Source organism: Ursus arctos, unplaced genomic scaffold (assembly GCF_023065955.2).
Source record: "Ursus arctos isolate Adak ecotype North America unplaced genomic scaffold, UrsArc2.0 scaffold_14, whole genome shotgun sequence".
Lineage (NCBI taxonomy): Eukaryota > Metazoa > Chordata > Mammalia > Carnivora > Ursidae > Ursus > Ursus arctos.
The window spans coordinates 40,409,537-40,429,129 of record NW_026622808.1 but is presented as its reverse complement, the minus strand read 5'-3'; the positions used below and the strand labels follow the sequence as shown (position 1 = coordinate 40,429,129).

General features: G+C 54.3%; 1 protein-coding gene and 1 long non-coding RNA gene across 5 annotated transcripts in view; one reads left to right on the top strand and one right to left on the bottom strand.

The window, feature by feature from the left end:
• Positions 1 to 1,579, top strand: part of FAM3D (FAM3 metabolism regulating signaling molecule D) — a 38,539-nt gene extending 36,960 nt beyond the window's left edge. For 3 of the 4 annotated variants that reach the window (XM_057311842.1, XM_026501135.3, XM_057311843.1), the window contains exon 10: positions 1,097 to 1,577. In XM_057311842.1, the coding sequence (XP_057167825.1) occupies positions 1,097 to 1,186 (90 nt within the window). In that variant the 3' untranslated portion in view covers positions 1,187 to 1,577. Of the gene's footprint in view, positions 1 to 1,096 lie in introns of all 4 variants that reach the window. The other variant, XM_057311844.1, reaches the window with a different exon arrangement.
• On the bottom strand, positions 1,426 to 9,227 carry LOC123001173 (uncharacterized). Its single transcript, XR_006409799.3, has 5 exons — positions 9,134 to 9,227; positions 5,952 to 6,076; positions 4,453 to 4,602; positions 3,885 to 3,976; positions 1,426 to 1,864 (listed from the first exon to the last, which is right to left on the bottom strand). It is a non-coding gene; the product is annotated as an uncharacterized LOC123001173 (long non-coding RNA).
• Positions 9,228 to 19,593: the final 10,366 nt, after the last annotated feature.

The following is a 19,593-nucleotide window of genomic DNA, read 5'->3' as shown; positions in this document are numbered from 1 at the left end:
GCCAGTAGCACAGCAGCCTGCAGGGAAGGGGCTGTGGGAGGCAGGGAGCGACAGTGTCAAGACGCTGGGCTCCAGGTGCAGGGACCACAGTGGGCTGCGAGGGTTCTTGCCTTGTCTGGAAGATGCTGGCCTGGTCTGTATGTGTGAGTTTCTAAGAGAATGCATTCAGGTCGTTAGATGTTACTTTTAAAAAAATGATAGTACAGTGTAGCTTCTGCTGGAGGAGACGAGGGAGCCGTCAGTTTATAGCCTCCAGGTGAAGAACACAGGCAGTGGGTGGGGATCCAGAACATCCCTGTGCGGGGAGGGGGTGGGGGGTGGAGACAGACAGACCCATCACCCAGAATGAACTGGGGCCCACAATGTGATTGAAACCATTAGGTCTTTGTCCCCATACATGGGGCTCTGGGTTTTAGAGAAGCAGCATCCAGAATTACTTCCATCCCTAAGGGTTAGCTACAATTATTCCACTGGTAGAGTTTGCTATTTACATTTCTTTCTTCCATAAGCTAAGCCTAAATACAATCTTAACCGATTCTATTCTATGTTTATTAATCTTAATTAGTATTACACAGTAGTTCTGCCACTAGGGTCACTTTGGCCCTCTGTGCCTCAGGTTCCCCATCTGTAGAATGGGATGGTAATGGGATGCCCTTCTCAGGGTATTGTAAGGAATACATACATAAGGCACTTTGCACCTGGCATAGAGCAAGTGTCATGAAGTGCTAGGATGATGCTTGTCATTGCTGTGGTGGTTTGGGGGTGTCCTAGAGAGGCTGATGGAGAATGTGGCAGAGGAGCTAACACTCTGCAAGCCTGCCCCCCAATCCTTGGTACCCCACCCCCCAGGGCATGACAGGCAAGGACTGAGCTCTGATCTCCTCTGTAAAATCTTTCACATGTTGCCATCCCTCTGCACCTCAATTTCCCCACCTGTAAAGTGGGCTGGTCCTATCCCACACCACCACCTCCCCATGGGAGGGGCTGAAGCCAGGGTGGAGTGAGTGAAGTCAGGATGTCTTAAAGCGCAGTGAAAATTCAGGTGCAAATTCTGAACAGCCTCCCCCATTGTCCGTGTTACTCTTTCTCTCTCTAGTTCTTAAAGAACCACCCGGACACGAACAAATACGATGGCTGGCCGGAGCTGCTGGAACTGGAGGGCTGTGTTCCCCAGAAGGTATTTTAGGGTGGCTGCAGGACTGACAAGCCCCTGGCTGTCCTGGGGACAGCGTCAGCTGCAGCAGCCAGAAGGGCACCAGGCGGCCTGTGGAAAGTTCCCCGGGCGGGGGCTCTGTGCACCTCCCCTCTTGGGAAGCAGCGGCCTCCCAGAGGCTGCGGCAGCCTACCTGAGGTGGCCAGCCATCAGGGGTTCTTCTGGAGCCTATCTGCAGGAAGAACAGTCCGCTTTCCTTCAAGATGGCCAGCACTCGCTCCCAAGGACGGACGGACCACCCGCACCTGCGGCGCACCATTAAATTTTATTTTTGCTGATTTTGAATGAACTTTCTGACCTTCTGATGTGCAGCGTTTCTGCCTGGGATCCAACTGACCCAGGCCAGGTTGGCTCGGGCCGCAAGCGGGGACAGGTCGGTGACAGCTTCGGGCACCAGGTTAGGCTGCTGGAAGACCCACAGGAGCAGAGAGAGCCCAAGGACAGAACGCGGAGCCTGTAGTCTTCCTCTGCTGCTTGAATGAGAGCTGGAGGGCTCCAGAGCCAGCGAGGGGGAGGCGGGTGTCGTGGGAGGAAGGCTGGGAGGAAGAGGCAGGCTGTCTGTCGGGCAGGCTTCAGGGAGGACGTCCTGGCCATCTTCGTCTTTGAGTGGTTCTCCGGGAGCAGCCCCTGAGATGTATTCGGGAGGTGATTCTGGAAAACACCAGTGGGGGTGGGGAAGTAAGACCGGGAAGGAAAGGCAGCCAGTAAAGGCTGGGGGTGAGTGGAGCTTCGTTCCTCGAGGACCCCCAGGAAGCCATGTGGGATACACACATCCGAGAGCTCGGAGCCAGGGTGAGGGAGCTGAGCTGTTTATGCCCCATCCTGTCATTGCTGGGGGGCTGCTGGTGTTGGGGCTGCAGGGAATTCCTGAGCACTTCTTGTCGGCCCTACAGAGGAAAGCGTGGCCAGCCGTGGCTTCACAGGGAGTCCTTAGCCGAGAGACGTTGGTACCAGCCACTGAAGCCCACGGAGGGGGTAAGGCCCAAAGGATATGGTGCAAACACCCTGCCTGAGGTCTCTGAGAAGGGCCACGCATGGGGTGCCTAGAGCCAGTCCTGGGAGGGGGACACGGGAGAAGACCGTACTGGTACCTGGGCCCCTGGAGTGTAGACCAGGGAGCCTGCAAAACTCCCGTGCAAGTACAAGTGCCCTGAGCCGCGGACCAGCAGACGCTCAACTCCGGCTCACAGCAGTGGTGTGGGGCCCTGGGGATGGGCAGGGCTTCCAGTGCTCCAGTCTGGGGTAGAGAGGAGGACAAGAGTGTGGGACCCTTCGGCCAGAGGCCCCCGTGGGCTGGGACTTGGGCTACTGTTGTGATGGGGTTGAGATCAGGGTTCAAAGCCCGACGGGACAATTTTGAGCAGGCTGAGGCAGTCCGAGGAGGGCACCTGGCCAGCCAGCACCCACCACCCCCAATTCCATTACCCCATTTTTCCCGGTGCAGATCCCTCTCGGGGACTAAAGGGGGAGTTTGCCTGCAACACCCACTAACTCCTCCTATCTAGACACTCACATTTGTGTGGTGTGGAATGCCTGGTGGCTGCGTAAGCAAATGGAATTTGCTTCGTTCCTGCCATTTTCTTCCAAGAGGCAGGGTCCTCTGTTCATCCCTGACCGTGAGTGCTAAACAGGGCTGCCGCTGAACCCGGTCACCCTCCCTTCCCAGTCCCCAGGACTGAATGGGGGGTTTCTGCAGGCCCTGGCCCCTGACGATGCCACTCCTTTTCTCTTGGCTGACTTGCTTCTCGTTGTACTCTATTGCAGGCAGTGTGGCAGAGGGAACGCCTGGCCTGGGTCTGAGCACTGGCTCTCCACTTGCTAGCTGGGTGAGCAGATGTCACCTCTCTGAGCCAGAGCTCCTCTGTGAAAAATGGGGGATTCTAGCTGTCTCTCAGGGGCTCATGGGCATGAAATATGATAAAATTTCCACATCACCAAAAATTGTCCAAAAAAATTAGATAGATAGATAGATAGATAGATAGATAGATAGATAGATGGATGGATATATGTTTGGGAGCAAGAATACCTTATAAAATTAAAAGAACCGATAAGGACTTCTAAAGTGAGTTCAGGGCCAGAAGTAGGGCTAGGCAGAGCTCTTGGCGTGGCCACTATTTTAAAAGGACATGGGGTGGCCAGCTGGGTGTAAGAGAAGACTCATGGTACTTTTCCAGAAGCTGTCTTGCATAGCACTTTAAAGAAGTCTGAGAGAATGTCAACGGGATAAATCAGAGAATTGGGGAAAGGGTCTCAGGGAGGGTGGGGGCTTGGAAAGACAGCACAGTGGAACGCCTGGTACCCACCCAGGCCCCCTCGCCCAGTTTCTGCCTCTAGGAGTCTGTCTACGAGCCTCTTTGGAAAGCTGCCCTCAGGCTACTCGTTCTTAGCTCCCAGAGGCAGAAAAGAGAGGCCAGGAGGTGCCAGAGTTTACATCCTGGCAGGCCGGTCCCCAGCTCCTGAGCGCCTGGCTGGGAGTGTGCAAGCCCAGCTCCCTGTCCTGGGGCAGGGCAACCATGAGCTGCCGTCTACACTCCATGGTTCCCCCCCCGGAATCAAGCTGGGGGTTGGCCTGAAAGTGTCCCTTTGCTTGGTTGTGTCCCCTTCCCTATCCTGCTCCCCCACCACTCTCCTACCCACGTCCTTAATAAATCACCTGCATGAGAACACTCACCCCCAAGTCGGCTTCTAGGGGATCCGTCCTCGGAGAGGCAGTGACCAGGGCCAGCCGGATGGGACTGAGCCCGGGCGAGGAGACAAGACCCCCTGGCATACAGGAATTGTCATAAAGAAGGTCAGTTCCCCAGGAGGAGAGGCTCAGTGAGAGAGCCGCACCTGTGGCTGCCCCGCGGGGCCCGTGGGAGAGGCCACCTGCCGTTGCGTGCTGGGGAACAGGAGGCCGAGACCACAGGTCATGCCCCCGCCCGCCTCCCCTCCTCAACCAGGGGCCAGCCTCAGTTGGCACATCCTCCACATGATAGAAGGGAGCCCAAACGACCACCAAACCCACCAAGGGGATGGCATTCTAGAGCCAGCCCCTTCTAGGTCCCCCCCACCCTGGGATGGGCATCGCAAAACGGCAAATACCCATCAGATTCTCAACACCATTGTCAGGGCACTGTGGCTACTACGGGGACCCCCGGGTCAGCTCACGATTGGGCAAGACAGTCCAAGAAAATGGCTGTAGAGAGTTGGGTCGGTAGCCCCCTTATGAGACTGTTTCCTACTCAGTCATTACTCACCTGCTACCCATTGAGAACAGGGTAGGCACTGGGGACACTACGGTGAAGAAACTCGATCCAGTCCCAGCTGGTCCGTCTCTGTTCCTCAGCCTTGGCCCGGGCTTTCCAGCAGCTGTCATTCTGGTCCTCACCAGTAGGTGGCAGCCCAAGCTAGAAAGGGAAAGGTGCAAGGTTACCCCTGGCCACCCACTTTGGGGAAAGGTGCTGTGCTTAACGGACAGGATGCCTGGGACTTACCAATGGGCGGTGGGTTTACTATCACATTATTAACAGCATCAGAACAGCAGCACCTAACTTCTAGGGGAATTGCTGTTATACGCTCTGTACGAATTTCATTCTCACAGCCCCATGTGGTGGGGCCCATTGTTAACTCCTTTTACACGTGAGGAGAATGAGGCTCAGAGGCCAAGGGACTTGTCCAAAGTCACACAGCTAAGAAGCCTCAGATTGAGGGTTGGAATCCCAGCCTATCTACATCACTACAGGAAACAAACCCTTCAGAAATACTTCCCCTGAAACTACTCAGGGGTGAGCAATGTTTTCTTCTCCCCCCCCCCCACTCCTCATCCTCCTTTTCCACTTCCTCTCCCACACACACCCCTCCTCCTCCTGAATGCCTCTGAGGACGTTTGAAAATTGCTCAGAACCTCTGAGTCAATGTTCTCAAAAGCTCCCCGCATTTTGTAAGCCTTGCTTCCCTCTACAGGATTGTAACTCAAGAAGGAGCAGGTGTTTCTGTGTCCATTTCGCAGATGGAGAAAGAGAGGCTACAAGCTGTGCCCAGGCTACACAGTGAGACCAGGCAGAGCTGGATCCTGACCCCGCACCACCAGCTCTCTTTTCCTAAGTCATCCGTGTCTGCATCCCAAGCACCTCCTTGGTGTCAGGCCCTATGCCGGGCTCCGGGGCCACCACCCCCATTCCTGCCCATCACATGGGGTCCGATCATCGCATTTCAGACCCACAACCTGCCAGGAGCCGGGCTTCGGACCTTCAGCCAATCGAGGCCTCCAGTCAACCAAGCTTTCAGTGCAGCTCATAAGTCATATTTCAGCAGGACTCTAAGCAGATGGGGAAAATTAATAAACGGGTAAAATTCCTTTTCTCTCCTCCCATCCCACCAAGAGGCAAGCTGGTGGGTAATTATGGGATGGCTGCCAAAGGAGTTTGATCTTCAGGGCTGACTTATGGCATTTTTACTGCTCTGGCTGACAGCCAATTTAGTCACGGCCCTTTACAATTTTGTGGATGCTCTCCTTACTGCAGAAAATCAGAAGCTGCATCCCAGCCATGATTGAAACAGGGAGAAGGGGAATGGGGGGGCCACTGAGGCAGGGGCTGGACCCAGAAGAAGGAGCAAAGGAAGAAGCCACATTTTTGCTAGCCCAGAGGGGACAGGACTAATACTTTCCATGCAGGGCGCTCTTGCAATGAGCTAGGATTGAGTTAGGCACTCTGCCTGCTTACACTATTTCATTCATCCCCCATCATGTACTCACCCATTCCACTAATATTTGTTGAGTGACTGCAATGTGCCAAGCTCTATTTTAGACCCAGGGGGTAAACTGATGAACAGGACAGACCATGTCCCAGCCTTTGTGGAGCTGCCATCCAGGTGCAGGAGCTGAACAATAAACACAGAAATAATATCATTCCAGTTGCTGATAAATGCTATGAAAAAAATAATAAACAGCCCAGGAGGCTAGTTTGCATAGAGAGTCAGGGCAGGCTTCTCTAAGGAGGTGATTATGGATCCTGATGGATAAAAAGGAAAGAATCATGCAAGATTAAAAAATGGAGTCGACAGAGAGAGATGGAAAACAGTCCAGGCAGAGAGAACAGCAAGTGCAAAGGCCCTGGGGTGAGGAGAAAGGTGATATGATCCAGGAATTATCGGGGAGAGAAGGGAATAGGAAATGAGGTCTGAGAGGCAAGCAAGACTTGATGGAGCAGAGCTTTGGACCATGGGGAATTTCATTCTATGGGCAAAGCTGGATCTAGAACACCTAGTCCTGACCCTGCACTACCAACTGCCATTTCCTAAATCATCTGTGTCATATATCATCACCACCTCTTAGCCAGGCACTGTGCTAGAGGAAAGGGGGGGTTGCAAGGTTCCCCCTGCCCAGCACCTCTTAAGAAAGGATGTTCTGCTTAATCAAGCTGGTTACCTGGGACTTGCCAATGGGCAGTGGTTTTATCCCGAGCAGCATTAATAGCATTATAACAGCCGCACCTGACTTCTCTGGAGAATTGCTGTTGTCCAAATCCTCTACTCAGAGCTTTACACAAGTCACCTCACTTCATCCTCAGGGCCCCAGGGGGTCAGGGGCCATTGTTTTCCCCCTTTTGGTCAAGTGGGAGAGTATAAAACAGGGAATGACATCATCTGATTTATGCTGTAACAGAACAATGGCTTTGGCTGTACACACCTACCTTTCGGCCATCCGAGCAAACCTGTGCCATGTGCGTGGAGGAACACACACACACAGATGAAGAAACTGAGGTCCCCAGAGGTCAAATCATGCCCCCGGGGTCACACACTGTGAGGAAAGAGCTGGGATTCAAGCCCAAGGTGGCTTTCGCCTCCACCTCGTCCCATGTTGATGATAAAAAGAAGGAAGGGGGTAGCAAGAGAGGAGGAGGGTAACTGCTAGGGGAACTTTGAGAACTTGGCTCTGAGCCTGGAATCCGGCCTCCAGATATTTTCCTGGCCTGAGCCCAGACCAGCCCTCCCCGCCTGGACTACTGTCCTGGTGAATGAAGTACTCTGCTCTCAGAGTCTCTGCTCTGGGAGAGCCCTTGCCCCCAAGTGTCTTCAAAGATCCATTATTAACAGGGCTGTCCAGCCCGAGGTTTACATCCCCACACTAGCCCGCCCCGAGCCCCACACCCCGGCTGTCCCGCACAGCCTCCCCTTTCTGGGACCCGTCTGCCGATCAGTGCCCAGCCTGGCAAGAAGGCCAAGTCCTGCCTGCTAGGCCAGCCAGAGGTCACCCTCTGTACCCAAGCTGCCGGCCGCGTGGTGAGAGGACTGCTTTGCTTCTCCTCTACCCTGGATGCCTCAGTTTCCCCTCCTGAGAGAGGCAGGGGTCCAGGAAGTGAGGAGCTACAGGGACACAAGACGTGTGAGCCATCTGGGGACACCGTGCCCCTCTGACAGGATCAATCACGCTAAGCCTGTCTGAGGAGCTCTGGGCTTACAAGCAGCTGTGAAAGCCTTCCTTTGTGCCTGAGGAGAATGAGCCGCGAGAGGACGGGGGGCCCTGGCCCAGGGAACCCCCCGGGCCCCGGCTCCTGAGATCAACATCAGCAGAGAGGACCCCCAGCCTGGCCCCCAAGGCCCACCCAGGCCTGGTGCCCACTTTGTGCCATGGGAGCGGTCCACGGGAAGAAGGTAAGAGCGCCCGAGGGTCCTGCTGGGTCCCTGAACATGGGGAGGGAGACTGTGCCTGGCAGGTGGGAGCCCTCCCCTACCTACCTGCCAGCTCCATGGGGCCTCAGCCAGGCACTGCCCACCGGCCGCCCTCCTTGGGCTCCCAGCCAAGATTTGCATTGAGAAACCTGGCCGGGGCTTAGGACAAAGGCTTCTGACCTCTCCATCTCTAGAATAGACCTGGGGGCTATCTAGTCTCACAGGCTCTCTGGTCTTACACGCACACACCTCTCTACTTCGCCGCATACAGGCTCCGTGGCCGCCCCTTCGCCATGTGCCACAGGAGTGTCTGTGGGCAAGTTACTGAATCTTTCTGTGACTCATTTCCCTATTTGTAAAATGGGGGCAAGAGTCACCACCTCAGAGGCTTAGGGTGAGAATTAAGTGCATTAAAAGATATGTAAAGTGTTTCAAACAGTGCCCGGCACATAGTGGGCTGTATATAAGCTTCGCTCTGTTATTAGAATTCTCTTCCTGTTACTACACATCACCTTCTCCGTCTGGGCTCTCGTTGGGGATTTGTATACACAGCCGATGCAGTGCTTCTGAAAACGTGGTCTGTAGAACCCCTGTGTCTGCCTTAGAGAGGGGGGCATGGGTGGGAGCTGTTCAACAGTCTCCTTCTTGGGGCTCACCCAGACCTCTTGGATCAGGGCCAAGGGGAGGCAGGACTCCCCGGAGATTCTTATACGAGCTCTCAGCGCACATCGCCCAGGACGGTGACCCCAGCGATGTGGTCAGGCTGCCCGGGGCCCAGCTCCTCCACCTCCCTACTGTGCCAAGAAACTGAACCCCTCTGGACCTCAGCTCCTCTCCCGTAAAGCAGGGCTGGTCCCCACCTCCTGGGAGGTGCCATGAGATGATGCTGAGAAGTACATGGCACGCGGACCCCCAGCGGGCTCCGGTAAATGGGGGCTCTAATCCTCAAGCCTCATGGTTCTGCTTGACTCTGCATTTTCTGCCAACACTGCCCATCCCACAGTTTTCAAATTTTAAGTGAGACACGTCATGGACCCCATGGAGAAAGCTTTCTGGACCTCGGTTTCCCCATTTGGAAAAATGAGTGTTGGGTGAGATAACCCCCGGGGTCTCCTTGTGCCAGCCTCTGCTTCCCACCTCCTTCATTTTAGATGCAGTCAGGCCTGGAAGCCCCTGCCTCCCCCTCACACCCCAAGCAGCATTATCCTAAAAGGTCGGTGTCCTGGGGCTGCCCTTCTCCCTCCCGCAATGGCCAGCTGCGCTCACCTGCAGTCAGGGCAGGCAGATGGTCTGACACAGCGCAGAGCCAAGCCTGGTGCCCTGGCCCACCCAGTCCCCTCTCAGGAACACTCTTCCAGCTCCTCCGCTCTCCCAAGGGTCCTACCTGAAACATAAACATGCAAAGAGTCACCTTGGAGGACAGCTTCCCGGGCCTAGAAAAGAGCCTGACAAGGTCTAGCCTAGGAACGGCAAATACAGCTCACGGACTGCCTCGCTCTTCTCTCACCCATGACAAACACCACAAATCAATCCCTGCACCCTTTCCCTCTAACTCCAGATGGCCTCAGAATCCTCCTCAGCACAGCATCCCAGGAGGCCCCCACCATTCAGAACTAGCCCCCAGACTGGCAGCCAGGCCTATCCTGTGCCCAGCCCTCCTCCCGCCCTTCAGGGGAAAGGCCCCTGGGGGGAAGTCTGCAGAGCAAGGTGAACGGGAATGCGGGCCCTGGGGCCAGACAGACCTGAGTGAGTTCTTCCACACCTGCTCTGTGACCTTGGACAAGACAAGGCACCTCTCTGAGCCTCGGGTTCTGCCTCAGTAAACTACATTGATAATCCTTCTCACACTGTTGTAAAAGCTGAGGTGATGCCTGGGACCAGACAGATGTCGGTCAACGTCTCTCTCTGGGTTTGATCCTCTCATAGCTGCATCCTCTTCTGTGCTCCACACCCTCCTTCGGAGCCTCTGAGGGCATTACCATCACACCCCAGGGCACATGAAAAAGCTGAGTCAGGTGCAAACACGATCTCCCCCAGCTGCTCAGGGCTGGAGCATAGGCTAAGCATGTCCAGGCCAGGCCCTTTGTGGGGCTCACTCTGTGGACCACTCCCACCCAACCCCCCACACGCCTACTGCTCTCTCTGCTCCTGGAGCCAAGAGCCCAGCTGGTCTCTGTGGGATGTCCATGACACCCACTGGCCTGCCCTACAACGGTCACAGTGCTGTCCTTGGGGGCTTCTCAGACCCTCTCCCACACTTAGGGCTTAATCATAGTTCTAAAATAACAGCTCTGGAAACCCCCTGGTAATGTGGCCCAATCCCCTCCCCATTGTACAGGCGGGAAGACTGAGCCCCAGAGAGCGGAAGGACTTGCCAGGGCCGTGCAGCCAGGGTCAGACCATGTCCACAAGGCCTGGCAACTCCAGGCCAAACTCTGGAAGCACACAGGAAGGCAGTGGGTCTCCTTCCCCAGCACCATGAAGGGCGGGACTGAGCCGCCCCTTGGAGAGGACTTCTGCCCACTAAGCGTACAAACGTCCGCCCCTCATTTGTTCAAGTGCACATTTGCCTGCAAATCTTCATTTGCTCCCACCCCAGCCTCCCATTAACAAACATTAACTGGGTGCCTGTGCTGGGAGCTGGGCCAAGGAGGATTGAAAGGTGTCCCTGCCCTCACAGCAACTCTCATGGACCTCAGACACCAGCTGATGCTCCGCGAAGATCGGGGGTCGGGGCACTCCGTCCTCCGTCCCCGGTCAGCAGCCAGTGTCCCTCCCCCAGGAAGGGGACAGGCCCACAAGCTGTTACAGGCAACTCCTCCCCAAGTCCAGCACCCCAGATGTGATCCCAGTCCTACCCCTAAGGCCGCCAATCCTAAAATCAGATGCTAAATGATATCCTGATGCTCGACAGAAAGTGTTACTCGTAACAGCTCACAACGCACTGCACCTTCGGCAAAGACTCCCTCATTCAGGGCTCCCGCAGCTCTTCGAGGTGGATGCTTTCCTTACAAACAACCAGGGGCACAGAGAGATGGAACGAGATTTCACAGGAGCTCAAGGCCACCTGGCTAGTAAGCGGCGGAGCCGAGATCTGAGCCAGGCAGTCTCAAGAGCCTGGACCCGTCGGCCAATGACCCGCACTGCTGGCGTGTGTGACAGCGGGCTCCGGAGCAGGAAGCACAGGGTTCAGTCCCGCCTGGGACCCCGTCGGGGCCACCTGCTGACCCCTCCGAGCCTCAGTCTCCTCACCTGCTACATGGGATGGTGATTTCCCCTCGCACACGAGGAGGAGCTGAGGCGCCCTCCTCTGGAAGCTGAAGGCGGAGCTCCAGCCTAGAGGGGGCCCCCGGGTCCCCACTGGAACCCCGTGAAGGTTGGACACTCGGTATGCTCTAAGACATTTCTCCAAACTCAGCACCACCTCGGTGTTCCCTCCCCTGCACGAATCCTGAATTCTGACTCTGTTGGCGTTTGCCAAGCCGCTCATCGCTCTGCATTCATCTTCATTAGAAGAAAGTCTCCTTGACGGAAACAAACGGAAAAAAAAAAGATGAGCGATCCAGCTAAATTTGATAAATGGCCTGAAAGGGAGTGTTCGCTCTTCCCGAGTCCAAAAGGCGCCCATCTGGCTGGGCCCCACTAGCTCCCTGAACAATTATCCGGCCGGTGATGGATGGCTCCTGCTTAGCGCACCAGCTCGGCGGGGCGCGGGGACCTCGTTAGGAGGCTCTCGCTGCCCCTGCCAGGCCGTGGCCCCCCCCGCCCAACGCCTCTGACGGCTTCTGTGAGGGCAGCTGGGGCCCAGCACCCCCACGGTTCCCCTCGTCCGCACGCACGTGCAGGGCACACTCCTGGGGGCTCTGGGTGAAAGACATGCACACATGCTGCGACCGTGAGCACGGACTTTGTCATTCAGGCCCAGGTTCACCCCCGGATCTGAAAGCCCCTGCATGATCTCCTCCCCATCCTAAGCAAACTGGTAAACACACTGTCCTCCCCTTCACCGTGACCTATCTATCCTCTCCACCTCCTTCACTGCCCTCACAATAGCCTGGCCTGGAACCCTGGAAAAGGTTGGAGCTGAAACTTCTGCCCTGGGAAAGCCCCTGGACAGAGGGCGAGGTCTGGGAGCTGTGGAGCTATGTACTGGCAACAACTGGAAGGCCCGTTCGGAAGCAGGCAGAGAGACCTTGGCAAACAGGGAGAGGGCACTTTTCCTGTTCCCTGAGGCCTCCCAATGGGGCTTTCCTTCTCCTCTACCCTTGGCTTCCCCAAGCTGGGTTCAGAAGCTGAATGCCCTGGGCTGCCTCAAACAGATGGACAGGCTGGGCACTGCACAAAGGCAATGGGTGGAAGGGTGAGCAGGGGTGGAATCCAGTCCACTCCCTACCAGTGGAGCCCAGTACCCAGGTGTTCGCTGGGTCTGCCCAGAGGAAAGAATGCTGTTTTGTGATTTCACAATGCCATCACTTCCAGCCTTGCAGTCACCTCTTCTAAGACTAAACCTTCTCCTGTCCATCTTTATGGCTAGAAGCCCAGCTTAAGAGAGAAAGAAATTGAAGGGGAAAGAAAGGAAGAAAGATGCCAGCTCAGCTGACACTTCTTCTAGGAAGTCTTGCCTGAGTGGATCTCAAATGCCTACTCAGGGCAAGGGGCTGAGGTGGGGGTGGGGAGAGGAAGCTTGTCTCAGAGCTGTATTTGCATGAATAGCCTACAGGTTTTCCTAAGCCTGGAGGATCACCAGGGATAGCTGGGAAGCGGCCAGAGAGATTAGAAGGGGGTAAAGCTCCATCAGACACCCCATGGCTCCACCACCCCCCTGAGTCCCCTGGACTAGGGCAAATCCCATTAGGCTCTCGGCACTCTCCCCACCACACTGATTATGGCTGTAATTTCATCTTTAGCTCTGTGATTTATCTGAGAAGGAAGGGAGAGATGGTGTTTGACTTGTGGCCCACCATTGTGTCCCCAGCACCTAGCATATAATCAGGACCCAATAAATTGAGGAAGGAAGGGAGAGAGAGACAGCGGCTGGGTCTCTGGTGGGGGGTAAATCAAGGGTGGGGTTGAAAGTCAAGGTCACAGAAGGATCCACGCAGAACTCAGGCTGCAAGCAAGGACGTGGGCTGGACCCCTCAGTTTCTCCCACACATCCCCTCCTTTCTTTCCAATAGCTTTAGGATTCTGATCCAAATTCCCACATTCTCCGCCTCGCCTCCAGCTGGCCACCCCCACACACACGCACACACATTTCCCCTGCATGACTTCCTGGCCAAATGCAAAACCTCATGGTTTGATTGTTCATCATTCATTCAACAAGCATTGACTGGGCACTACTGGGTTCCAGGATCCCAGGCATAGGAGAAAGGGCAGTGTACAGGACTCAGGCTCTGTCCTTGGGGGTGCACAGCCCAGCAAGAGAGAAATAAATCACTGGGGATGACAGGGCAGGTGCTGGGTGTTCTGATGAGGGAAGCACAGAGACGTTGGGGCATAGGAGGTCCACAAAGCAAGAAGAGTAGTCAGGAGACTCCCAGACGCCCAAGCTGTGACCTGAAGAATGAAGGGTTAACGAGGTCAGGGGGCTAGGAGAGGCTTCCAGGGGACACAACAGGACCTGCCAGGGCCCAGAGATATGAGGGGCATGACACGTCCCAGGAACTGAAAGAACCTCTTGGTTTGCAACAACTCTTCCTGGCCTAGTCGAGCCTCCCCATTTCCTGGTTCCGGGCTTAGGACCTGCTGTGGGGCTGGTTCAAGTGGGGCCCTGACTCCCCACTCCCCCACCTACCCCTCCACCCACCTTGCCACAACACCCTTCCCCCCAAAAAACCAACTATGTATCTGCCTTAGACTCTTTGATCAAGGAGAACATTCTCTTTTTTTTCTCTCTTTTGCTCAAGTATTCAAAACCAGAGCTGAGAACAAAGCAAGAGAGAGATGGAGAGGAAGAAAGAGACAAAGACACAAAAGCCACCATGAGAAAGTCCCCTGGGAACAGAATGAGGAGACCCCAAGCCTGTCTTCCTGACCTCTGCCCCTCTGTTCCCCACACCCTCTGCTTGACCCTCTGGGCCTCTTCTCCACTCCCTTGTGTTTTAATGCCTCCAGACAGGAAAAGAGAAGGAGCCAAGATGGCGGGCTTTACCTCATGCTCAGGCCACGAGGGGCCAATCTATCCTGGACGATAGATGGAAGACATTATTTTCATTCCTTCCTTATGTCACCCACCTCCTTTTAGTCTGATCTTCCCCCTCCACTAACAAGCAAACGTCTTCACCTCAGAGGTCTTGAGTGACCCTGGGCAAGATGGTCTCCCTCTCTGGGCTCCAGTTTCCTCCCCTGTCAACGCAGGGTTGGTAGCTGTGCTATACTCACGGGCTTAGGGGCAAAATGAGGCAAGGAGAAGAGGGGAGATGGGAACAATCATCCCCCAAAGGAAACCGTGCCAGGCCCCCACGCACACAATGGCAGTAGCCCCTCTCTGCTGCCTGGCCTGGGTTGTCTCCCCCATTTCACAGCCATGAAGGGGTCCGGTGAAATCACTGAGCTGAAGTAAGGTGGCCTTCAGATTCCTCCCACACACACCAGAAGCCAAGCTCCTGGCTTGGTCTCTTGCGGAGACCTTATAGCCCAGCACAGCCCGACCCTGGCCTACACCCGTAAGCTGGACTGAACCCATCCCGCATGGTTCTGCAGCCTAAGGGGTCCCAGGCCTCTCAGGCCTCCTTCCTTCTCATCTGTAAAATGGGTACTCCTTGAAGGTAAAAATATGAACGCTTTCAAAACATTGAACTCCCATGGAATCCTCACCACAAACCTAGCCACATACACATCCATGCCCCCGCTTCACCAAGGCAGAAACCCAGACTCAGAGAGGTTGTGTTCACTGCTCAAGATCACACAGCCTGCAACAGCCAGAACCAGAGCATGAACCCGGCTACATCTGGCTCCCCCGCTCACGGACTTATTTTTCAAGTGTCTGGATGAAACCGTGCCTCTCAAGCCAGTATAAATCTCACCTTGCTGGGTAGAGTTACCAGCCGGTGGCGGCTCCCGGCCCACTGGGAGCCGTGAAGAGGGACCTTAAAGTTCAGAAGAATTTAATTTCCTTCATGAAAGGGCTTGGAGGTGGGGCAGGAGAGGCCAAATCAAAAGCCGGCTTCGGAGCAGGCAGGAGTCCAAAATCACAGCTCCCTCTCAAGCTCCGAGCTCTGAGCTCCGGGGATCTGCTTTCAGAACACTGTGTCTCCTAAGCCGACATGAACGAGGGGCTTTGTTCAAGTGAGGGATCAGATCTCAGGGCCTGGGGCGTAGGGAAAGGGAGAGGAGCTGGAACTTTCCTTCTGTCTTCTAAAATCAAAGAGGAGGCCAATGAAAACAGCAAGACGGCCCCGGGGAAGCTGGGAGAGCCAGGCTTGGTCTTGGTGACATCTTCTCCCATAGAAACTTAGGCTAGGGCATGGGGTGTCCCACAAGGGATGTCATACCCAGAGCTTGCAGAACTCAGCCAGAAACTGGGCAGTGGTGCTGTTTGGGGGGACCGCCCAGGAGTTTTTCCTTATGCACTTGAGCTCTTGCGAACACTTTGGGGTCATTTTGGGGCATATGATGTGGCAGAAGTTTGTGGAGAGTCCTGCCATCGGGACCCACAGGCCCCAAAGCAGTTTGTGAAAGGCCCGTGGTGACTCCGTGATCACAGCTGGGCAGCGCGGAGAACGGACTGGTTTCCCGGGGCTGCCCTAACCACCTACCCCAAACCAGGCGGCTGAAAACAACAGAAATCTATTCTCTTGTAGTTCCGGAGGCTAGCAGCCTGAAATCAAGGTGTTGGCAGGGCTGTGCTCCTGTGAAGCGTCTAGGCGAGAATCTTTCTCTGCCTCTCCTTTCTCAGCCACCCTTGTTCTGCGGCTTGCAAATGCGTCCCTCCAGTCTCTGCCACCGCCACTGTTACGTGGCATTCTCCTGTCCGTGTCTCGTCTCCTCTAATTATAAGGACACCGGTCGTAGTAGCTTAGCACCCATCCTAGTGACCTCATTTTAACTTGATTACAACTTCGAAGACCTTACTTCTAAATAAGGTGACATTCGCAGGTACGGGGCGGCTAGGATTTCAACATATCTTTTGGGGCACACAATTCAACCCATAGCTATGACCCTCACCCCACTGGACCTCGACTCTTTCTTTTAAGATTTATTTATTTATTTGAGGGAGAGAGAAAGAGAGCAGGGGGAGGGGCAGAGGGAGAGAGAGAATCTCAAGTAGACTCCCCATCGAGCACAGAGCCCCATCTCACGACACTGAGATCATGACCTGAGGCAAACCAAGAGTCGGAGCTTAACCGACTGGGCCACCCAGGCACCCCTGGACCTCTGCTCTTCGCGGGCACCTAACGGTGTGCTTAGTGTAGCTGGAACACGTCCTGCCTCTGCCGGCTGCTCTCCTGGGACCCGGAGTTCACTTAACTCCTGTCCGCTGCGGGGACTTCCCCCACGGCCGAGCCAGAGCAAGCAATCTGGATTCAGAGTCTAATCCTCTATTCTCCCGGGTAAAATCCTTGGCGAGCAGATTCATGGATGTCCACAACCACCAGGCCCTCCGTGCCCCCCACCGGCCTTGCCTCCTGGGAGGCGGGCTCTCACCGTTCCTCCACCGCGCCGAGCTCTTCCCCAGCTCCAAGCCTTTGCCTCTGCCGTTCCCCCTGCCTGTGCTCTCTGGCCTGGCTGACCCATGCAGGGCTCAGCTCAGAGGGAAGCCTTCCCCGCACCCCCACCCCTGCAGCTAGAGGATCCCCAGCTTGGTCCCCGGTCTTGTAGTTGCTCACAGAACTTACCACCACGTGAAATTACCTTGTTTGGTGATTTCTCGGTTTCCTCCCTGGCTTTCGCAGCCAGCGTGCCGGCTCGCCGAGGGCAGGGCTCTTACCCGTCGCTCACTGTGGGCGCTCCGCGCCTAGTGAAGCTCTGACATTCAGCAGGTGTGAGTCAATGCGTGAGTCCGGGGTGGCATTGGGGGAACTCACTCCTTTGCTCCATCAACATTTCCTGAGCATCCGCTCTCCAAGCCGGAGCTGCGTCAGGCCTGAGGCAGTCATCATCTGCTCGGGGAGACCAACAGTACAGGCCACAGTGACTGACTGACAGGAACTAGGAAACGCCATCCTTCCTCCCAGGCCTTCCCCACCAGCTGCCAGAAAATTGGAAATTCAAATTCTGCCATCTACAAATGACTCTGCTGAGATCCAGTGTGGAGATGTCCCCTGGGACCAGCTGCCCCCTTTCTCATGTCCCAACACACACACTCCCCCCACCAGAAGCCCTCTACCCCTCCATAGCCCTGGAGCAGAGGAACTAAAAACAAGATCTCCAAACAATAGGGATGTCCTTTCTGCCAACCAACACGTTCAGAAGTGGGATTGCTAAATCCGAGGACACGCGTGCGTGCTCACCCACAGGGGAGGCAAATTTTTCCCTCTACTCTCTTAGGGTCTCCGGCTGGGCCTGAGAATTCAATCAACCCAAGGCAGATTAATAGCAGAAAAGCTTACGGATTTCCACAGGTACCTGAGAGCCCCCGCAGGAGAACAAAGCCCCGAAAGCAGGTAGGCCCAACTGTTTACAAATCAGGTTGAACAAAGAATAGCAATGGCGGGAAAGTAGCTGAAACATATGGAGAGATTAACCGAAGACAAGGGTTATTCTAACAAGATCTGTTCGTGTAGATTTCTCTCTGCTCAATTCCCTGTCTCTGGCGCTAAGAATGTTTCTCTCTTCCTGGAAGAGGGAGGGAATCTCCAGGGAGTTTTATCTCCTGCTTTTGGGAAGACAAGAGGTCAGAGGAACCTTCTTGCACCAGCTGTTTTTCAAGTGTCTTTAGCTCAAAATAATCCTTATGCCAAAGTGGCATATTTTGGGGTGGCCTTTGCTGCCACCTTCCACACCTTTACTGGATAAATAAAGCCAGACTGGTTACAGCAACTTACACGCACATGGGCCGCGCGTAAGTGTTTGGATGCCCACACCCTCACCAACACTTTCTGCTTTTCAAGCTTTTTAATTTTGTGAAACGGACACATCTATACTGGTGTCTCATGGTGGTTTTCGCTTTCTTTTTTTAAAAAACAGCAGACTTGATTTAAGAGGTATCTCTAGATAGCTATAAAATGTTTTCAAGCACTCACGGAGTATTTACAAATGTTGACCACATTGTAGGTTACAAAACAAACCCAGGTACCCTACACATCAGAGTATAGGTCCCACCGTGTAACTAAAGGACAGTAACAAACACATAAAAAAGAAACTCAAATATATTTGGAAGGCAGGGAACACTTCTAAATTGATCAAAGATATCAGGAAACCTTCAGACCCCAATGTGGATGAAGATACTGTATATCGAGACACAGCTAACCCAGCATCTAACGAGAAGTTTGCAGCCTGAAAAGCAAATAGAAAGAAGGCTGAGATTTAATGAGCCAAATGTCAAAGTTAAGAAGTTGGTAAAAAGGACAGCAAGAACCAACCCCAAAAATGTAGAAGTCACAAGAAAATGAAAATAAGAGCAGAAACAAAAGAAGGGGAAACAAATACGTGATAACAAAGATCAAAATGGCTCAAAGTTGGTTCTTTTAAAAAGATAGCAGATGTGGCTCTGATATGGCCTGTAAAATTTTAAACTCTCTAGAAATATCTAGAAACTATTGTTGAACAACTGGCTCAAGGAGAAATAAGCAACCTGAATAGTTAGTGACACTTGAAGAAATTGAATCATGGGTTAATCTTCCCATAGAGAAACCGGAAGACCATCAGTTTTACAGGGGAGCTCTAGTTAACTGCAAAGGAATTCATCAGTTTGGTTTTATACTGTCTTCTAAACAAAAGAAAATGACAGAACACTTCCCACCTCATTTTATGATAAAATAATCTTGATATTGGGGGCACCTGGGTGGCTCAGTCAAGCATCTGACTTTTGATCTCAGCTCAGGTCTTGATCTCAGGGTTGTGAGTTCAAACCCCACACAGGGCTCCACTCTGGGTGTGGAAACTACTACTACTACTAATAATAATAATAATCTTGATATCAAAATTAAACAAAGACAGTGAAAGAAAAGTAAATTACAGTCCAATCCACTCATGAATATTGATGCAAAAAAATTCTAAGCAGGACTCCCAGATCCCACAGCCAAGCCCTGTGGGTGGTTTTTAGTCTGTGAACTACACACATCTCCTCTCCATGAGTCTAGTCTGACTCACAGCCAGCCAGCGAAGACGTTCAGGCCTGAAATGGCCATGGGCTCCCTCTCCTCTGAATTCTGCTATTCCAGAGCCAGGCCAGAGTAAGTGGAAAGTTCCAGTGGCAGTTTTTCCAGGGATGTCTCATCCAGGCTCAGCCAGGTTAACATTGGAGAGGAGAGACATCCTGGGGTGACTGCACTGGTCCAGGGCTGCCCCCTGGCACTGTGGTCTGTGGGCACCCCTCTGCCCCAGGCCTGCTCCGCCTGCAGCCGGCAGCCTCCGGGCAGCGGACCCCTGGCCTGGCTTCCCGGGAGCCTCAGGCTGCAGGGGTCACAGTGCCAGCGGGAGCTGAGCCAGAGGCGGTCTGCGACAGATGTGACACGTACACCTCAGACTGACCATAAGGGCTAACGTTTCCTGCCTTTGCCTCCCCCCTGGCAAAAGCTCCACTACCCCAGAGCAGGGATTGGACAGTCCCGGGAGGCTGAGCT